Consider the following 19625-nt stretch of genomic DNA (forward strand, 5'->3'; position numbering starts at 1 on the left):
CTTAAAAATATTAATGTCTTCCAATTCATGAATGTAGAATATCTTTCCATTTATTTAGGTTTTTAAAATTTCTTTCAACAATGTTTTCCAGTTTTCAGACTTTGTTTTACACTTCTTTCATCAATTATATTCCTAAATATTTTATTCCTTTGGATGCTATTATTAATGGAATTATTTTTAAATGTCATATTTGGATCTTTTGTACTGTTTCTGTGACTTTTCTGTAGGTATAAAATTATTTAAAAATTAAAAAAACTTAAAAGAAACATGACCACATCAAATATTTGCAACAGAAACACATACATTGCTGGTGGGAATGTAAATATAATCAACCATCTTGGAAAAAAATTAGCATTATTTAGTAAGGTTGAAAGTGTACATAACCTATGCCCCCACAATTCTACTCCCAGAGAAATTCTTGTACATGTGTACCAGCACTGTTTGAAACAGTAAAAAACTAGAAACAAACTGAATGCCCATCAGTAGTAGAAATGATTTTTTTAAATGTTGTTATATTCATATAATAGAATACTAAAATGCAGTAAAATTAGTGAATTATAGCTACACACAACAGCAGGATTAATCTCAGGAACGTAATGTTGAGTATAAAAAGTAAATTACAGACAAGTGCACTTACAAAAAGGTTTAAAGTATATGAGATTAAACAATGTGTTGTTTAGGAGTTATGCACTATGGCAAAACTATAAATAAAACCAGGGAATAATAAACACAAAATTCAGCGTAATAGTTACCTTTGAAAGAATATGAATGTTAGCATCAGGGAGGGGAACAAGAGTCTTCAGCGTAAATTATTTTGATGGGTACATGGGTGTTCACTATATTGTGATTTTTAATATCTCTTATAAAATCTATAAATTTCACCTATTCAATATTTAAAATTTCTTAAAGAGGGAAGGCAAATATATATCCATGGTTGAGAAACTTTTTAAGGATATTAATAACTACACTAAATTCTATTTGATGGATATAACAACAATGTACAGTGACTATTTTCCTGTCACTTTCCACTTTGAATACTTACAAAAGTTGAAAGACTAGTGCAATAAATACCTGCATACCTTTTAATTAGTTTCACCAATTGTTAATATTTTGCTACATTAGCTGTTTCTCTTTATTACTTTTTATTCATTGCTGTTATTAGAAGTAACATAATATTCACCCCTATATACCTCGATGTATATTTCTTAAGAGCAAAGGGATGCTCCTACAGAACTAAAATACCATTATTACATCCAAGGAATTGAACTAACATTGATATAATATCTCTAGTGCACAGCCTACATTTGTCTTTTTTAAATTAATTTTTATTGGAGTATAGCTGATTTACAATGTTGTGTTAGTTTCTGCTGTACAGCAAAGTGAATTAATTATATATATACATATATACACTCTTTTTTAGATTCTTTTCCCACGTAGGTCATTACAGAGTATTGAGTAGAGTTCCCTGTGCTATACAGTAGGTCCTAATGAGTTATCTATTTTATATATAGTAGTATATATGAGTTTTACTAAGCTGTGTGTTTTTATTTTTTATTTTCAGGTCTAAGATCCAATCAAGAATTAAACATTGCACTTGGTTGTCATGTCTCTTTATTCTGTATAATTAAAATAGCTCCCCTGGTTTTGCTTTTGTTTTTGTTTTGTTTTGGTCTTTTCATCAATACTTTAAAAAATGTAGGCTTGGACTTCCCTGATGGCGCAGTGGTTAAGAATCCACCTGCCAATGCAGGGGACACAAGTTCAATCCCTTGCCCGGGAAGATCCCACATGCCGCACAGCAACAAAGCCTGTGCACCACAACTACTGAGCCTGCGTTCTAGAGCCCATGAGCCACAACTATTGAGCCCACATGCCACAACAACTGAAGCCCCTGTGCCTAGAGCCCATGCTCCACAACAAGAGAAGCCACTGCAATGAGAAGCTCACGCACCGCAATGAAGAGTAGGCCCCACTCTCTGCAGCTAGAGAAAGCCCACATGCAGCAATGAAGACCCAATGCAGCCAATAAGTAAATAAATTAATCAGTTAAAAAAAATGCAGGCTAGTTGTTTTGCAGAATGTCACATAATCTGGATTTTTCTGAGAGTGTCCTTGTGATTAGATTCAGGTTAAACATTTTTGGCAATTATACTTCATAGAGGACATCATGTACTTACCCTTGTTCATAATGTCAATCTGTTCCATAGTGGGAGATGGCAAAGTTTGATTGCATGGATATGGTACTGTCTACTGCCAGATCTCTCCATTATAAAGACACCTTTTCCTCTCTGTAATCTCTAATATGTGGGCTGACACTTTGAGACTGTGAATATTTGTTCCTGAATACATTTTACCCAATGGTTTCAGTATCCATTGATGACAATTGCCAGAATCAATAATTACATTGGTAGTGCAAAACAGGGATTTCCTAATTCTGTCATTTTCTTATGTTGATTAGCTGGTACTCTTTTACAAAGGATAGCTTTCGCCCCACCCCTCACTGCTCCTGCCTTTATTTATTTATTTATTTATTTATTCATAGCATTACCGTGGACTCATGGGCTTTACAAAAATCCAATAGGTTACAATCCATTGTCATCATTCTTTTTGATACCCAAATTACCAAGTTTGGACAGCAAAATCTCCTTCAAGCAGGCTCCACTGATCTTTGAGTACTTTCTCACCGTCTGAAAGCCAAGATCCCAGACTGTTCCCACCTCAGAGCTGGTACAATGAGGAATGGTATTTATAAGCTAAGCTCTAGATGCTAAACTGCATACACACATTTGATACTAAAATATCACCGTTTTTAAAACCTTTCAGTGGCCAGAGCTAAGAGACATTCAATATTTTTCAAGTTATAAGTATATACTTCTATCTCCAATTTAAATCTAAAAGGAATATTTCTCCCTTCTTTCATGTAAGAACACTGGTTTTCAACATTAAAATATTTATCCATTTTCTATGATACACACAGAACAGCTTCTGATTGTCTATCACTTCCAAAAACATACTGATTAAAATTCAAGACTCATTTGCAATTCTTTTTGCCTTTAGGATATCATGTAGCACCTTGAGAATGTTCAATAAGAAAACTGTTTAAAAAAATCCTTGAATTAATTCTTTTTGGTGTGTGGTTATGTTATCAATTTGATATGCAGTTAGGTTCATATATTTCTGTTTGCATTTAATATTAAGTTTTTTCTCATTGTTTTAATTTAATTTTTTGACTATGTAACTCAATTATAAGGATCAAAAGTCAAAACTATATTAAAAGTTATACTCATTCCATCCGTATCTCTTCCACCCCATATAGAATAACTTTTTCATGAATTTCTGGCTTTACCCTCACGTTTTGTTTTGTTTTTCAAAAATATACTCAGAGATGTGGAATCTGAAAGTGGTCAGAAGTGCTGAGAAATGGCTGGTCTGAGAAAAGTGACTTTCTATATTCTTGATTATTTATCACAGTTGTATAGGATTAAATAAAAGTTTATGTTGTAATAAGTCATGAGCAAATCTCACATTTTTCTAACTCCACAATAAAAAATGGACATCAGCAGGGTCCACCTGGGATACTGATGGTAGCACCAAGAGATTCAGGGCCATGTCTACCTAAATAATAAATCTTACTTTTTTAACACGAGTGGGAACTTAGGAGGCATCAGTAACTCTTCTTCTTTTATGCCATTTTGCAACTCATTGAGTCCCAGAACAGAGCCAGTGGTGGTTGGGAATCACAGTGTTCTCCAAAGCTGATTAATCTGAATGTTGGGAGCTGCGATAGGTGGTGCCCCAGTTGTGGACATCTTCCATAGAAATAACCAACTCGAAAGGCCCCTGGAGAGTAATCTTCTTGGACGGCCAATGACTTCAAGCAGCTAGACTGTAGCTACTTGTGCCCCCTTTGGCTTTGCTGAAGGCTATGGAGCCAGATGTGTTTAAGCACTAGCCTGAATTCCCCTCTATGGAATTAGAGAAAAACAACATCCTGTCCTCCAAGGCCACTCCTGAAAAACCTTAAAGGTGAAACAACAATTTTTTGACCATCTAAGGGTCTTGAAGGGGAATAAAACCAAGAACACAGCACCAGGGTCAAAGCCATAGAAGTAGAAAGACTGAATGAGTGACCAGAACGCATCACTAGAAGGAGCTAATCAGCCTGAGTATCAGGTAAAACGGATAATGATCAGGGAAATCTACAATGTCCACGTATCAGTAAAAATGACCCAGTGCTCATCTCAATGCCCCATGGGACTGCCTGTTTATTTGGGGACAACAATGTGGTCTGGCTTGAATGTTATTATCCCTCGGTGTTTTTTTAATAAGGAAATTTATTTCCAAATTTTTAATTTCTAATTTTTTAGTTTTTGCTCTTCCCATCAAGAAGACATCCTAAAGAAAAATAAAACTACTCTCAATTTTAGCTGTTCATCTTCCCTTGGGATTGGATTAATTTCTCTGAAGTTTTGGTATGGATTTGTTGTATCTGCTTTTACTGATATCTCTTCAGATCTCTAATATAAAAAAGTAGACTATAAATAATAAATTGCTATTGTTTTTTTTTAAAAAAGGAAATGAATATCAAGAAACTATTAAATCATTAGAGCATGCTGAATTTTTAAGTATTATAATAATGGACATTCCTTCACCCTGGCTATCTCTTTTCAGCAAATAAATAACCTGGGAATTGAGGGACTTCCCTGGTGGTGCAGTGGTTAAGAGTCCACCTGCCAATGCAGGGGACATGGGTTTGATCCCTGGTCCAGGAAGACCCCACGTGCCATGGAGCAACTAAGCCCATGTGCCACAACTACTGAGCCCATGTGCTGCAACTACTGAAGCTCTCACGCCTACAGCCCATGCTCCGCAACAAGAGGAGCCACCGCAATGAGAAGCCTGCGCACTGCAACGAAGAGTAGACCCCACTTGCCACAACTAGAGAAAGCCCACGTGACAGCAACGAAGACCCAACGTAGCTAAATAACTAAATAAATAAGTAAATAAAAAAGAATGGGTTTCGTAAAAAGCAAAACAAACAAACAAGAAACCAATGCAGCCAAAAAAAAATTAAATTAAATAACCTGGGAATTGGTAATTCCTTCAGTGCCCACTGCATTGGTGGTCCCACTGTCTTCTGGTGGCCCAGCTGGCTCCCTTCTGTCCTCCCAGAGGGAGAGAACTCTCTAATTTGGGTGGTGAGACTTGTCTGTGTGAGTGTATATGACTATACTGTTTGTTTGGGTCAAGGAGGGAGACCGCACTAGATCTGCACAAGAACAGCATTCTGAACACTTCAGAGCCCTGTGTCACTGACAGATACAGCTGATACGTACCCATCTAAGGGATCTACTCTTGGCCAAAGTAGATTTGCAAAACATGGTTTTAATGACTAAAGTTGTTTTTTGCCAGATGACTGCTACATCTTAAATATTAATTACTTCTATGTCTTCCTTCCTTTATTTATTTATTTATTTAGGCTGTGCTGCATGGCTTGTGGGATCTTAGTTCCCCAACCAGGGATTGAACCCAGGACATGGCAGTGAAAGCACCAAGTCCTAACCACTGGATCACCAGGAAAGTCCCTATGTCTTCCTCTTAAAATAGATTTTAACTTAAAATTCAACAGAATGTTACAAAACTTCAGTTCAACACATAATTATTGTGTCTCCTGTACCACAGACAAGACAGATATGTACCCTGAATATCTGCTTTCTAGCTGAAGAGAAAGATCATCAACAAACACACAGGCACTATGCAGCTAGAAAGGGCTGGACCACCACAGTGTGCAGAGTAGCATGACTTGTAGAAGGAAGGCTGGGAAAGGATGTGTCTTGGAAGCCAAAGGAACTGCAGTGCTTAAAGGAAGGAATGGAGGTCACCTGCGCCATCAAGAGTTCAGATAAGGACAGAAAACGTCATTGGTGACATTGGTGAGAGTCCTAAGAGGGTGGGAGTGGGGAGTGGAGGCCAGTTTGCAGGGTGCTGAGTGACTGGGAGATGAGGAAACGGAGGTGACAAAAGACAACATCAGTAAGTTCGTCATTTAAGTCGAGGAGGATGAACTGGAGGGTTAGGTAGGAATAACAGAGGCTGGTTTTGTCTCTGAGAGAGTGGGGCAGGTTAAAACTGATGGAATGAGCTCCAGGAGGGGAGGAAATGGAAGGTGGCAATGAGAGAAGAGAGAATTAATAGTGTGAAGTCCATGAGAGTGAGGTGAGCATGGTGTCCATAGCAAGGTGAGAGAAGCAGGCTTACACAGAGGAGGGCAGCTCTTCATTGATTGGGAAGGAAGGGGGAAAGACGGGTGTGTATTCAGTTAGGTTTCCAGATTTGAAAGGAAGCATTTATGTGAAGTTTTCTTCTTTTGGGGGCAGGGGAGGGGAGAAGCAAGCAGCCTGGTCATTTGCTAAGAGACGGATGAGGTCAGAAGTGTGAGTGAAATGGAGTCTGCAATAGCCAGTTACTGTGGAGAGCAGGAAAGAGAGCCAACTAAAGAACCAGAAAGAATTCATGAGGGAACAATCGGAAAGGTTGATTTTTTCCCCCACAGGGCATGTTGCAAAGGAGTCTGTGGTCTGACGCTGGGGATGTCAGAATTTACAATTCCAGGATCCAGCAGGGTCTGGGATATGACTAGGGAGCAGTGACTGAGGAGGAGTAGAGGTGAAGGTGTTTGTGGATGAGAGCTTAAGGTAGAGAGGCTAAGATTTGGCGGGGTTGTCCACCTGGATGGGAGGTGACGACTGTGAGCCGGGTGCCAACATTGTCTATAAACTAGGAGTGGACACTGGACAGCTACTGCTTAGCCGGCAATTGACTTCACAGATGCTAACTTAGGTACTTGTTCAGTTATATTTGTACAGAGGACTCTCTGGTGTTTCCCCACTCCTCCTCAGGACAGGGTGGTTTCCTTGTACTTTCCTCCCTGGGATCCCATTCCCTGCTGCCTTTCTCATTGCCTTTTAAGGCATAAGGTTGATGAGACCAAGAAAGCATATTTTAGAAAGTGAAAAAAAAAATACAGTGAAATTGCCTTCTCTCTCTTCACCTCCCCTCTGAATCTCTACCACCACCTTAAAACTTCCTCATGTCCTTTCGGAGAGAATGACCTATCTATGTATCAGCAGATCAGACTGTCTCTATGGTTCTTCTATGATCAGGCATGTACTGAGGTGTCAAATTTATGTCATTCCTCTGAGCATAAAACTTCCTTGACTGGACCTCCCAGATCTGCTCCCATTTGCTGAAGCACCATTTTTTTTTTTAAATAAATTTACTTATTGGCTGCATTGGGTCTTTGTTGCTGCACTTGGGCTTTCTCTAGTTGTGGTGAGCGGGGGCTGCTCTTCGTTGTGGTGTGCGGGCTTCTCACTGCGATGGCTTCTCTTGTTGTGGAGCACAGGCTCCAGGATGGCAGGCTTCAGTAGCTGTGGCATGCAGGCTCAATACTTGTGGCTCACGGGGTCTAGTGTGCAGGCTCCGTAGTTGTGGTGCATGGGTTTCATTGCTCTGTGGCATGTGGGATCTTCCCGGACCAGGTATTGAACCCATGTTCCCTGCATTGGCAGGTGGATTCTTAACCATTGCACCACGAGGGAAGTCCCTGGAGCACCATTTAAAAAAGCAGGGAGGAGGAAAATATGGACAGTCAGTAATCCTTCCTGTTTTCATCCTACAAACCTTGAGTTGAAAGTGGCTTGCATTTTGAATGCATTTTGATATCATAGTATTCTAATTTATAGCATTTAGGGCTTCCTGAATTAGAAGAATTATGCTAAACATCAATTTGTAAAAAAAAAAAATGACACTAAAACAAAAGTATTTCCTATGGTCTAAAAATTCATTATGCTGCTTTTCTAATGATCACTGCAGCAGTTGCAAGTCCATTTGGCGCAAACGTAGAAACGTTTAACCCATTTCATTTCTTTTTTTTACCTTCCAATTCTTTCTGTAACATTTTCTTTTGTTTTCTTTTCCTCCCTGCTTCCCTTCCTTAATTAGAAAGTGAGTTGAGGTATCAAATGCTTCGCCTTAGTCCTGAGTCTTCAACAACACGATGGTTTCTATTTTCACCTTTTTCTTTCAGCCACACAAGGGCTGCCAATGATGTGGCCTTTCTGCATGGCCTGGCTGCTTCTTCCTGCCTGGTGCTCTTTTTGGCAGGCTGGCCGCTGAAATGCTTCCTTTAGGGAAAGGCAAATGGAACCAGAGAGCAAAGCACTTGGACACTGGTTCTCCCTCTGTCCATCCCCTCCCCTTCCTCCCTCCAGCCCCAGGTCTCCCTTCGAACCGTAGTTGAGTCTCTACTGGTGCCAGGTTCAAGAGAAGCAGAAATGAGGCATCACACACAGAGATGAGAAAATGGTCTTTGTCCCCAAAGCACTGCTCTCTGGACCTTAGGCAAATGATGCTCTCCTTGATTCACATGGCAAAATATGAGGAAACCAAGTCAGAGGACTTCTTGAGACTCCTTTATATTTTCATAGCAATGACTTTCAAGAGTTGTTTTAGTGGAGAATCTCTGCTCTGGACAATCTCTTTACACCTTAACATGCTTCTGGTCCTTCAGGTTCTATCAACTGTTATGTGTTCTAAGAATATGAAGGTATTCAAATAAAAAGCAAATAAATTTTGGTGTTGTTATGATATGGAATATCATATACATTCATTAAGAATGATTAATGACATGGAAAAATGATATGGAATATCATATACATTCATTAAGAATGATTAATGACATGGAAAAATGTGCCCACTATAATATCAGACACAGGCAGAGAAGAGAGCCTGGAACACTAGGTATTAAGACACTTTAACAGTGATTATTCTTCAGTGGTGGGATTATAAGTGTTTAAAATTTCCTACTTTATTTTTCAAAATAAAACCATAACTTTTTCTATAATAAAAATGAATACAGTTATTTTAAAACATATAGAAGTGACTTTTTGCAGCAAAAATTTTCAGTATGTATGCCAAGGCCAGATGTGAATAATTTTTAAAATATGCTTTGCCTTCAATTTTCTGACTGTCTATAACACTGATTTTCTTGGATTCTAAGCTTATGTAACTAGTCAAATTTCGGTACCTTTCTGAGGAATGATAATCTCAAAATACTCACTTTGGAAAAATCCGAGGGCATAGAGCAGGGACAAGGAAGGTACCAATAGAGTTTCTCTGTCAAAAATGCAGGGTTTTATTTAGGATCTTGCATTGATTAAGAAAGGTGAAAGTACAGGTCATCAAGAGGTAATTTGAGGAAAAGGCTCTGGGGAGAGCACAACTGCTGACCATGGATGATTTCACCTCTTGAAACAGGTGCTAAGATGCCTTGACTGGGTTGGGATATCAGATCACAAATGCAGAAAGGCCACAAATGCCATTTGGTATAAGCAGAAAACCTATAAAAGAAGGTGCTCCCTCCACGGCAAGGAAGTGGAAAAACCACAAGCAGCAGCAGCAAAAATCTGGTTAATGCCTGGTGTGATGAAAGCCCCTCCATTTCCTTCAATGGAGGGGAGGGGGCAGAAAGAAAATGCAGAATGGCCAGTAGCTGAAGATGCCTACTACTCACTCCGGTCTCTGGGAGAGCTGTGAGAGAAGGCATCTGACAGTCTCTGGCTAATTCACCTATAAGTCAGTATTTCCAACAGGCCACTTTGTAACTTGTCATTCAAAATTTTAGAGGCTAAAACGAAGATTGCGCTGTTAACCAGGCACTTGGGTCTTGAGAAGGCAAGGAAAGACTTTACATGACTCAGTCACAGCCACTAAGAGATGATAAAGAGGGAAAAGGCTATTGTTAGTCAGCTCATCTGGCCCGTGGAACTAATAACGGAAGATTTCTTGTAGAGCTGTGTTAATCAACGTGTGGTCCTCTGACCAGCAGCCCGGTTATCCCTTGGGAGCTTGTTGAAAATGCAGAATCTGGAGCCCACCCAGACCTGCTGACGGGGAATATGCATTTTAACAAGATCCCCAGTGATCTGCATGTACACTAAAGTTTAAGGAGCACTGAATGACAGGCATGGAACATATAAACCGTATTTCAAGATCTTGTGAATCTTTCCGCTTCCTACCAGTTTTCAGATATGTTGAAAATAAAATTTTTTACTGTGGCAAAGAGATTTATCCTCCAGTTAAAATCTGTGTGTGTGTGTGTACGTGTACGTGTGTGTGTATGTGTGTGTGTGTGTGTTTGTATGTGTTTTCCCCCAGCTAAGGTACTCAGAAGCAACTTGACATTTATAATTTCCTTCTCAAACCTAGTTTACAAAGGCAGGCATTTTTCAGCAGTCTCAATTTTCTAAATTCCTTATTGCTTCTTGTAATTCTAAGCAAATTTTATGTTTGAGAGGGATGTTATTTACCACAGACTTCTAAAATATTTGCTCCCTACCTTTTTACATTTTCTGGAAATACATTTTTTTTCCCTCTCTACTTATTCTTTTAAGGTTATTAGGAGAAATTCTAACATGAGGGATGGTGTTCTGGTTTCTAGGTTGAAAATCTGCTGCTCATGTGCGAAATGTATGAGAATCCTCCTAAGAGAATATGACTCACTGAGCCACAGAAGGAGTTCAGGTGGCACAGACCCCATCACCCCATGCACGGCTATCTTTGCCTTGAGGACATTTCTCTTCATACACACGAGTGGCCGGTTTCTAATCTACTGATGACATCACAGACTTAACAGAATCAAGCAAACATGCACATCATTTTGCCCTTGACCTAGAAGGGAGAAGGTCAGAGTACTCTGAGGGAATACTTACAGATAAATATGAAGTAATATTTAAGGATGGAATTGTCCAAAAACGTTTGGATTAAGCCAAAGAAAGAGGCAGAGGGAATCTAAGGCTGGGTCTAGGCAGGGCCCTCTCTGAAAGCTCCGTCTTACCTGATTGTCGAATCTGTTGAAGAGTTTGCTGGACCAGCACCTCTGACCTTGGGACAATGATGATGAAGTCCACTTTGCTGAAGTGGCCGAGGTCCAGGCTCTGGCTGCCGCTGTCTGCTATAGCACACACCTGGGACAAGAGTTTTCTGGCAACTGTAAGCTGCGGTTGATAAATCTGGAAGAGTTCATTATCTAAATCTAAAATTTAAAAAAGTCATAAGAACAATATTAATTCACGTCTGTGATGGCCGCTACAAATCCATGCAGGGACAAAGAATACACATGGGGTAAAGTGATGCTCTGGTGCCAAGAATCCTCATGTTCTATCCTCACTCCCTGTTGACTATAACAGATTTGCCCACTTTCCTTGACAACTTGGCTGAAAGGATGTGCTCAAGAGTGAATGTGGTAGTTTTACAAATGTATTATTTTAACATCAATTGTCTCACAAAGCACGAACTCACAAAGCACCCCTCCCCTGCCTAGAAATGAGGGGGACAGACCACACTCTTGCAGCTGGAGCCAGGACTCATATCTGGAAAGGGGAAGAGTTTCCTGGCTTCTTTAGGTCTATCACCACAGGTCAGGTGCCTGAGCCCAGACCCAGTTCAGAGGCAATGCCATAACCACAGTCATGCTGAGTTCCTTTGAGCTTCTCTGGACGGCACTTCAGTAAACATTTCCTCTCCAGCAAGTCAGCTGCAACATGGTTTGAAATTCCCCTCCCCATGACACTAACTTCACCTTTCTTCCCACTTGACTCCACTTTGCCAGTGCTTGTGACCTGGCAGGTCTGGGCGACTGTGGTCAACTCTAGTGCTGACGCCTGTACTATCTGAAGAGACCTGACTCATGACACGGCCTGCTGGCCGCTCAATAGGTGACGTATGAGAAAAACATTGCCCAGATACTCTGAACATGCCAGTAGCTTTTTATTACAAGTTATAACCTAGTGATCAATCTCTCTTACACGTGCATGCGTGCGTGTGCACACACACACACACACACCCCTAATGAGAGATAGCCTTAGTCAGCTAAACACCTGAGCAGGAAACATTTAATGCTTCTTGAAAGGGCTGCTTTTTATCAGGAACACATGTGGAAGTCTGACTGGAACACATAAGGGCCCAATTAACCTGTGCTAATGAATGTTTTCTAAAGTCAAGCTGCAAAGCAGCCCAGGCAAAGGCGGTAGTCACGGGACCCCAGCCACCATGGAACCCTGACAGTGAGTGGAAATTTATACAGGTGGGTCTCCCTACTGGCTGAGACAACCCACTAGAAAAGCCCCAAACTGCAAGTTTTAACAACAGCCCAAATAGTTTTTGGCCCACAAAGATTACCAATCAAAATAAAAATCTGTCTTTGGATAGTTACGCTGTGATTTCATTTCACAGGTTAGATGAATGGGGAGTAACACAGGGGATGGCATAACTTTGTAGAATTGAACTTAGCAAATTTTGAAGTTGAAGGAAACCTAAAAATATCTTTAAGCAATGTTTCTTTTCTTTTTCCTTTTTTTTTTTTTTTTTTTTGGCCACGCTGCACGGCTTGTGGGACCTTAATTCCCCGATCAGGGAACCAGGGATTGAACCCAGGGCCCTGGTAGTGACAGCACCAAGTCCTAACCACTGGAGCAGCAGGGAACTCCCAAGCAATGTGTCTTAAACAGGGAATCAAGGATTTGTATGTGGGCATCTGAGAATTTTAAAATTCTAACTTTGTTCATAAAACACATTTTAGATCATCTGGATGATCACTTTATTGCCATATAATGTCCAGAAGTCAGACTTTTATCACCTTTGAATTTGTTTTTATGCCTGAGCTGGTGCCAAGCCATGCTATTTTTCCAGCTGAGGCCATCCCAATGCATAAAGGATGCCTTCCGGTCAAGTGGAAGCCAAAAGGCTGTCAGCATCCACTCGTATGGATCTGCTTCGTGTCCATCCTGCTCCTGCTCTGTGTTCTGTCCTTTCTTACACTATCCCTATCAAAGAGGGAATTGGGGAAGGATGTGAACTTAAAGGAATCCAATCTAGCAATCTAACTCCTCACCCCTCATCCCACCATCCCCCTTGGCATCCCACAAGCTCGTTGTAGGGCAGATGATGTCAGTGTTTCGGCTCCAGCTGCCAGGAAGGCCTCGTTAACCCTGAGATTATGTGTTTTACATGTTGGAGGGTAATTGCAGGGAGCAGAAAGCCAGGGCCCTATACAGACTGTGGTCTAGATTCCCTCAAGTAGTTCTTTAAAACCCTACATGGGCACCCACAGTGGTGGGCACAACTGGTGGAGCTAAGGAAAGTACACCAAGGACCCCAGAATCTTTAGAGGAAAAAACAACAGGGAGAGGGACTGCTTAAAATAAAGTCTTTGGCTTTGATTTTAATTCTAGGAGACATTTACTAAGAACAAAGGCATTGGACCCAGGCCACAGGGTAAGGCATTGTAAACTTGAGCCAGATTTATCATGTAGATAATAAGGGAAGGCCTGTCACAGTCTGTGACTTGAAGACAAGACCTCAAAACCCTCAGAACGACTTAGCTTCTGTGTCTGTCCTGAGGACTGGCTTCCTCCTTCTGGCCTGAGGTGACATTACCCAGGTTCTGCGTGGGGACCATAGCAGCAGCCTCCTGAGGTGACACACACTCGTTAAGGTCTCCGTTGAAAGGGGTCACCACACTATTTCCTCTTCTCTGTTGCATTTTTTCTAGCAGCTTGTCTAGGTCATCACCTATTACAAAATAAAATGGAGATGAGAAAGTCACAAGGAATGACGTGTTTGTATGAGTCTCGAAGTTGGGCAGCTGAGCTGGGTTCCCGTCGAGATATGTTGGTCATCCCACTTTTCACGTCAGAATTTACACTCGGTCACCCCATAGCGGGATCTTGGTAGCCAGAGCTACCCTCATTTGTATCATGCTTACAGGTTTCATGCTTCCACACTCTCTCTCTCTCGGCCTCTGTAATACTTAGAGCAGGCAGGATGGGATCATTATATCTCCATTTGACATATTAGAAAACTGGGGAGGCAGAATGTTGCCCAAGGTCACACAACAAGGCAGGGGCTGAGCGGAGGCCTCCCATCTTAGTGCCTGGACCCCTTTGCTGTGTCAGTAACAAAATGCTTAAGAGAAACCATTCCAAATGAGGGAAAGACAGCGGGCAAGCTTAAGCTCCACACTCAGCTCCTTGACAGGCTAAGATTTAAATTCAGAAAATCACACAGCCGGGGGCCCCCAGCGCTGCTGAATCTGACAAGCACTCACCTAAGGATGTGGTTTTGAAATGTGATGCCAGGAAACTGACCTTTCCTGTGATGAGCTCATAACTAATTTCTTTCAAAAACTCACTTGTGGTGAGCATGCTCTCTGCCAGAGCTCTGGACTGATGCTGACCTGCAAACAGAGGGAGAGACGATGTGCCAGTGAACAAAGGTTCACCGGGACGTGATTTAGAACAGCAAGAACTGGAAAGACGACGCAAGTATGTAGCTAGAGGGACCTGGCCAAGAAAAGTATGGCACGTCAAACGATGGGTGATTACACAGCATTTGAAATGATGGTTTCAAAATTTCATTTGAAAAGTTTATAATATAAAGTTAGATGCTCGGGGGAAAAAATAACATAACTGTGAAAACATACCATGCATGTGTTTAAAGACTCTGGAGGAATGTGAAAAATCTTTAAAAAATTGTGTCTGCATGGCTATTATGAATATCAGTCTTAAAAATATAAACTTATGTTGTTGTTTTTACAAATGAAAATTAGGAAATGAATGTATTCCACTTTCTGATGAAGCTTTCTGAAAGAAATACATATCACAGAGAGATGAGCAGGTGGGTTTGGTCTAAGCAAGGGGGCTTGGCCACTTTGCTAGGAAGAGGTGAGAGCCATTCACAGAGAGGAGAAAAGCAAAATTTGGTCCAAATGGCAACTCAGGATGGTGCCTGATAGAAAATTAGCACCAGAAACAAAACTCCATCTTGTAATGTACCAACTTTCTGAACCTTTTCTTTAGGGTCAATGTTATAACATTAAATATCCTCTTCACTGAAGAGGCGAATATATGAGCTAAGTTCCTGGCAAATATGATTAACTGGCTTAAACCACCTGTGGCAATGGCTTTATCACATGCTAGAATGGTAACATTTTCAAAACCTTTTAAGGACAGAAGTTACATGAGACAAGGGTGTCTGTTACTAGGGTGTGCTTTGAAATAATGCTCCCACAACCAGCTGACGGGGACACCAGCCAAACTAAGGGCTATAAAAATCTGATCTGAGGAGCAAAGGAAAAGTTAAAATTAGGAGGAAGAACCCAAGTTGGAGCCCTTGACCAGAGATTAATGACACGGATGCCTGAAATACCCCGTTAGTATTTTTCAAATGGACAGACGATTGAATGAATGGATATTAAAAATCACTTACCTAATACGACCACACAAAACTCATTTCCTCTGATTTTCGATGCACAAATTGTCACAACATAATCTGGTAGTTTTTGATAGTGTCTCATTTCACTGAGAGTCCTCAATGTCTCTGAAATGCCCTCCGCCAAGGAGTTTTGGGTCACAATCACATGAACCAAGTCTTGAGATACACTGGCAATTAACCTAGCCAGCCAGGGAAGCTGTCCTGGTGACACGGGTGTGCACTGAGCACCCATCTGCAGGGCTCTCTCTCTCAGAGTAAATTCCTGCATAGCTTTCAGCATAATTTGCTCAAATTCTTCCCTGAGAGGTATCTGATCAGGACCTAAATTGAAGAGAATTACAGCTAGAATTTCTTTTTTAATTACAGCTAGCAAACACAGACACATGTACACACACAAATACACACATCAGTGCCGTCTATTCCAACTGGCAAATAAGCTCTTTTTCCTGTAGTGGCCTCAAGTATACTCCCTCTACTAACCATTTTCCGTTGTGAAATTACCTTCTCTCTTCTCTGCCTCAATATACATTTTTAAAAAAATGCAAACAGACTTCTGTTCTTGTTATCTTTAAAAGTAGATGTGCTCAGAGAGAGTATCTATCAATTCCATTGTATGCCTTGGGAGATGGTCACTGAAGGTGGTATTTTTGTTGATATATTAAGCTTGGCATTATGGAAATAGTTAATGACTAATGAAAGCAAGAGGCTAACCTACTGGTAAATAAGCAGCTTCAGGCTTCACGCATTTCTCATTTTATTCATACGTACTTTAGAAAAACATTTTAATGTATTGCCTCTATTCCTAATCCTGATAGTACTGTCCATGAGGAAAATTAAGTTTATTTTTTACTTCCAACTTATATTTAGGCAGTTTCACGCTTTCCTCAGATAGAGAATGCTCTCATCATCTAGTTATTCCCCAAAGTTCTAGGTTAAGTATGGAGTGTGGCCCTCCCTCCCTGGCCATGGTTATGGCTAAGTTTACATGGGTGATCTGTGGTCCCTGGAATTAGGGGGATTTTGTTTCTCTTTAGAAACTCAATTTTTTTCTTTGGCTGCACCACACGGCACGTGGGATCTTAGCTCCCCAACCAGGGATCGAATCTGTGCCCCCTGCATTGGAAGCGCAGAGTCTTAACCATTGGACCAACAGGGAAGTCCCTCAACCGGTCTTTAGGATAAAATAAGCAAGTCAATGTCTGGCATCCAAGTGACACAACGAATTCCTACACTTAGTTTAAATTGAAATCAGCAAGACTATGTTCACTCCTGCTGCTCAAGGTCCTTTATTTTGCTGTGCAGACCTGAGATTTGAAACTCAGGCTTCTGAAACAGATACAGACCCCCTCAATGTCTGTGATCTGAGACCAAGCAATAGCCTCAGAATCCAAAGCCCAAAGCCCCTTGCAAAGAATACAGGAATGAGGGGCTGGACTTGTATCTGGGAACGAGGCACCTGAGTGAGTTAGAAACCTTTCCTTCCTCTAACCAGGGTTCAAGTGGCCTCCCTGGCCCCTGCCCATCTTCTCTGGGAAAGTAAGAAAATGCAAGTTTAGTAATGTTTAGGATAAGGAAAATTAAATAAAATATTACACATTTTAAAAATAAATAATTTAAATTAGAAAAAAACCAGGGTTTTTTTCCAGGATTGGTTGGAGCCAGAGGGAAGTAGGAGAGTGAAGTCCTCACAGATTTTTCTCTTTTATACACAGAAAGAAGGCAAGAAAGTGGCAAAACTTACACTGTGTTTATGTTTCTGTGCCTTCCCCAATCCCTTACTAGGGTATGCCTTCTTATCACCTGGGAACCACCAAAGCTGCTGAGCTTCATTTAACTTTATCAAATTAGCACCATGGTTCATGGCCATTGAGTATGCACTTAGTAATGAGCTCAAAGTGCAAGATCTATGCTGACTGCATGAGGAGAAGGAAAGGTGGTTGTCTACTTAAAGCTTTCTTCCATCAGAGCAAGTGAAGGCTCAAAAGCATGACTGTCTCCAGTTTCCTCCTGCCTCTCATAGACAATTTGAGGAGGTTGGTTAATAGGTGTGTCCATAAGGTCCCCTCCAAACCACAATGGAGAAACATGTTCTATTAAGCAGCATAATTAATTCCAAATACAAAGCCATTCGGGGAAAATAAAATATCAAACATGTTCATAGCATTCTCGGTTGCCTTAAAACTCACTTTTATAGAGTTTTAACTGAATTACTGTTAGGAATTGAGAAATGGAGGAAATTGTATCAAAGTTTAAATGAGGCAGGAAACTTTTTAGAGTAAATTGCCTTGCTTCCAATCACCTCCCGTCATTTCTGCATCCTTAGCCTTAACAGCTAAACTGCAGGAGACTTTTCTCCACTTTTCACAAGCGTGATAATACATAGTAATTTTTTCCCTTCAAGTGCTGATCTCCAGTAACTCAGCATAGCCCAGGCACCAGGCTTTTCAGACAGAGCTACCATAATAGGAAAAGACAAGGTTCCAACAGACTCAGAGTCCTCCAAGAATCTCTGGATTTACTGATTTCATTATCTACTTCAAAAGATTTTCAGATTGTGAAATAACTGAGACTTCTGTTTTTAAAAAGTGACTGTAGTGGAAAGGCCTGTTCTTTCTGAAAAATCTTGCCTTTCTTCTTCTCTGTTACCTTCAGGTAACTGAGCCATGAAAGTATTAGACCTGTCCTTTTAGAAGTTTGGATTTATTTTTTCAAATGTCTATTTATAATCTTTAGCATATGTGAAAATATTCTTGCTGCCTTCTTTGAAACTTCTGAAGGCCAAAAAAAAAAAAAAAAATTAAGGACTCCAGAAGAGTTAGTTGTGGAGAAGAGATGTCTCAATGTACAAAATTTAGATTATGAAAAAGAAATAGCTATTTATGTTGGACATTGAGAAATGTAATTATCTGGTTGCAAGAAAAACTCTGGAGATAACCTGATCCTGCAGGGCAGAGAAGAGTTTTGTCTAATTGAATGGCGATTGTTCTATTTTTTAAGAAAAGAGCTTTTAGCAATTTAAGGGAAGACTTTTTTTTTTCTTATTTCTTTTTTTAAGCTCTTTATTGGAATATAATTGCTTTACACTCTTGTACCAGCTTTTGAGGTACACCAAAATGAATCAGCTGTATTTATACATATATCCCCATATCCCCTCCCTCCCACGACTCCCTCCTGCTCTCCCTGTCCTGGCCCTCTAAGGCATCACCCATCATCGAGTTGATCTCCCTTTGGGGAAGACATTTTGTTTTGACCATTTAGTTCATTTAATTAACTTGGACTCTATTTAAATTGTTATTGAGATTTTAAAAAATGCTATCGGCTTGGTTAGCTATAATAGCATTACTTTATGTGGCCTTGTTTTACTGATTCTGGATACATCTAGAAGCTGTTTTTTCATCTTGGAACACGGTTGAAAGTCAGTATGTATCAATTAAAATTATGACATCAAATGTCAGACCCAGGTGATTTTTATAATTTTACTACCTACTAACAAAAATGATTAGCAAGTCCTAGATTTATTATGAAAGTGGCTCATGAGATACCTGAAGCCTCACAAGTTTCAAAAGCCCATGTAAAAGCAGATCCCATGTCAAAGCAGGCCTTTGGGCTCTCAGGTACTAAGAATTACACCCATGATTGCTAGCTGATACTCCAAAGACGGAAACTGAAGTGCGCGCACACGTGTTTGTGTGTGTATGTATGTGTGTGTGTGTTTAACATTGTTTGGCCCCATGTTTTTTATTACTTAACACCAAAGTATTTTAAAACATTAAAAAGATTCGCAAGATGCAGATAAAATTTTTAATGTGTAATTTTACATGTTGAATATTTTCCTATGTAAATCACTGGTTTGAAGTCCTGGAGTAGGTATTTAATTAGGCTGCATGTTAGATGGCCTACTGCAGTTTGCAAAATAAAGGACATTGCAATGTAAATGCTGCGGAGCCACTACAGTGTTGTCAGAGCACCTGCATACACCCACTGTGGGGCTCAGGAGGAGATATCAAACAGAGGAAGCGAAGGGTTCATGACCTATGTATCCCCTTACCCTAAAGCCCAGAAAACCTTCCAGGGAGGTCCAAGTTACTACCTCAGTGAAGGGAAGCAGTTTGAGACTACATCAAAGGGATGGAGCTGGAGAAGAAAAAAATGGGTGTAGGGACAGTAGATAAACAAGATAAAAAGGCTAAGTGGAAAACTGGAAAAGGATTGTCTAAGGCAATGGCTAAATTTGCATTCCAGATGGTAGCTGCACTCAGAAAGGTGGCTTGACCTGACTCCCTAAGGGAGGT

At 40.5% G+C, this 19625-nt stretch overlaps 1 protein-coding gene across 3 annotated transcripts in view; it reads right to left on the minus strand.

Annotated features, from left to right (window-relative positions):
- Positions 1 to 19625, minus strand: part of GREB1L (GREB1 like retinoic acid receptor coactivator) — a 130417-nt gene that overhangs the window by 47201 nt on the left and 63591 nt on the right. For 2 of the 3 annotated variants that reach the window (XM_057699870.1, XM_057699869.1), the window contains 4 exons: positions 15328 to 15654; positions 14168 to 14296; positions 13498 to 13632; positions 10898 to 11095 (listed from right to left, as the gene is read on the minus strand). In XM_057699870.1, the coding sequence (XP_057555853.1) occupies positions 10898 to 11095; positions 13498 to 13632; positions 14168 to 14296; positions 15328 to 15654 (789 nt within the window). The remainder of the gene's footprint in view (positions 1 to 10897; positions 11096 to 13497; positions 13633 to 14167; positions 14297 to 15327; positions 15655 to 19625) is intronic. The other variant, XM_057699871.1, reaches the window with a different exon arrangement.

This window comes from Hippopotamus amphibius, chromosome 11 (genome assembly GCF_030028045.1).
Source record: "Hippopotamus amphibius kiboko isolate mHipAmp2 chromosome 11, mHipAmp2.hap2, whole genome shotgun sequence".
NCBI lineage: Eukaryota > Metazoa > Chordata > Mammalia > Artiodactyla > Hippopotamidae > Hippopotamus > Hippopotamus amphibius.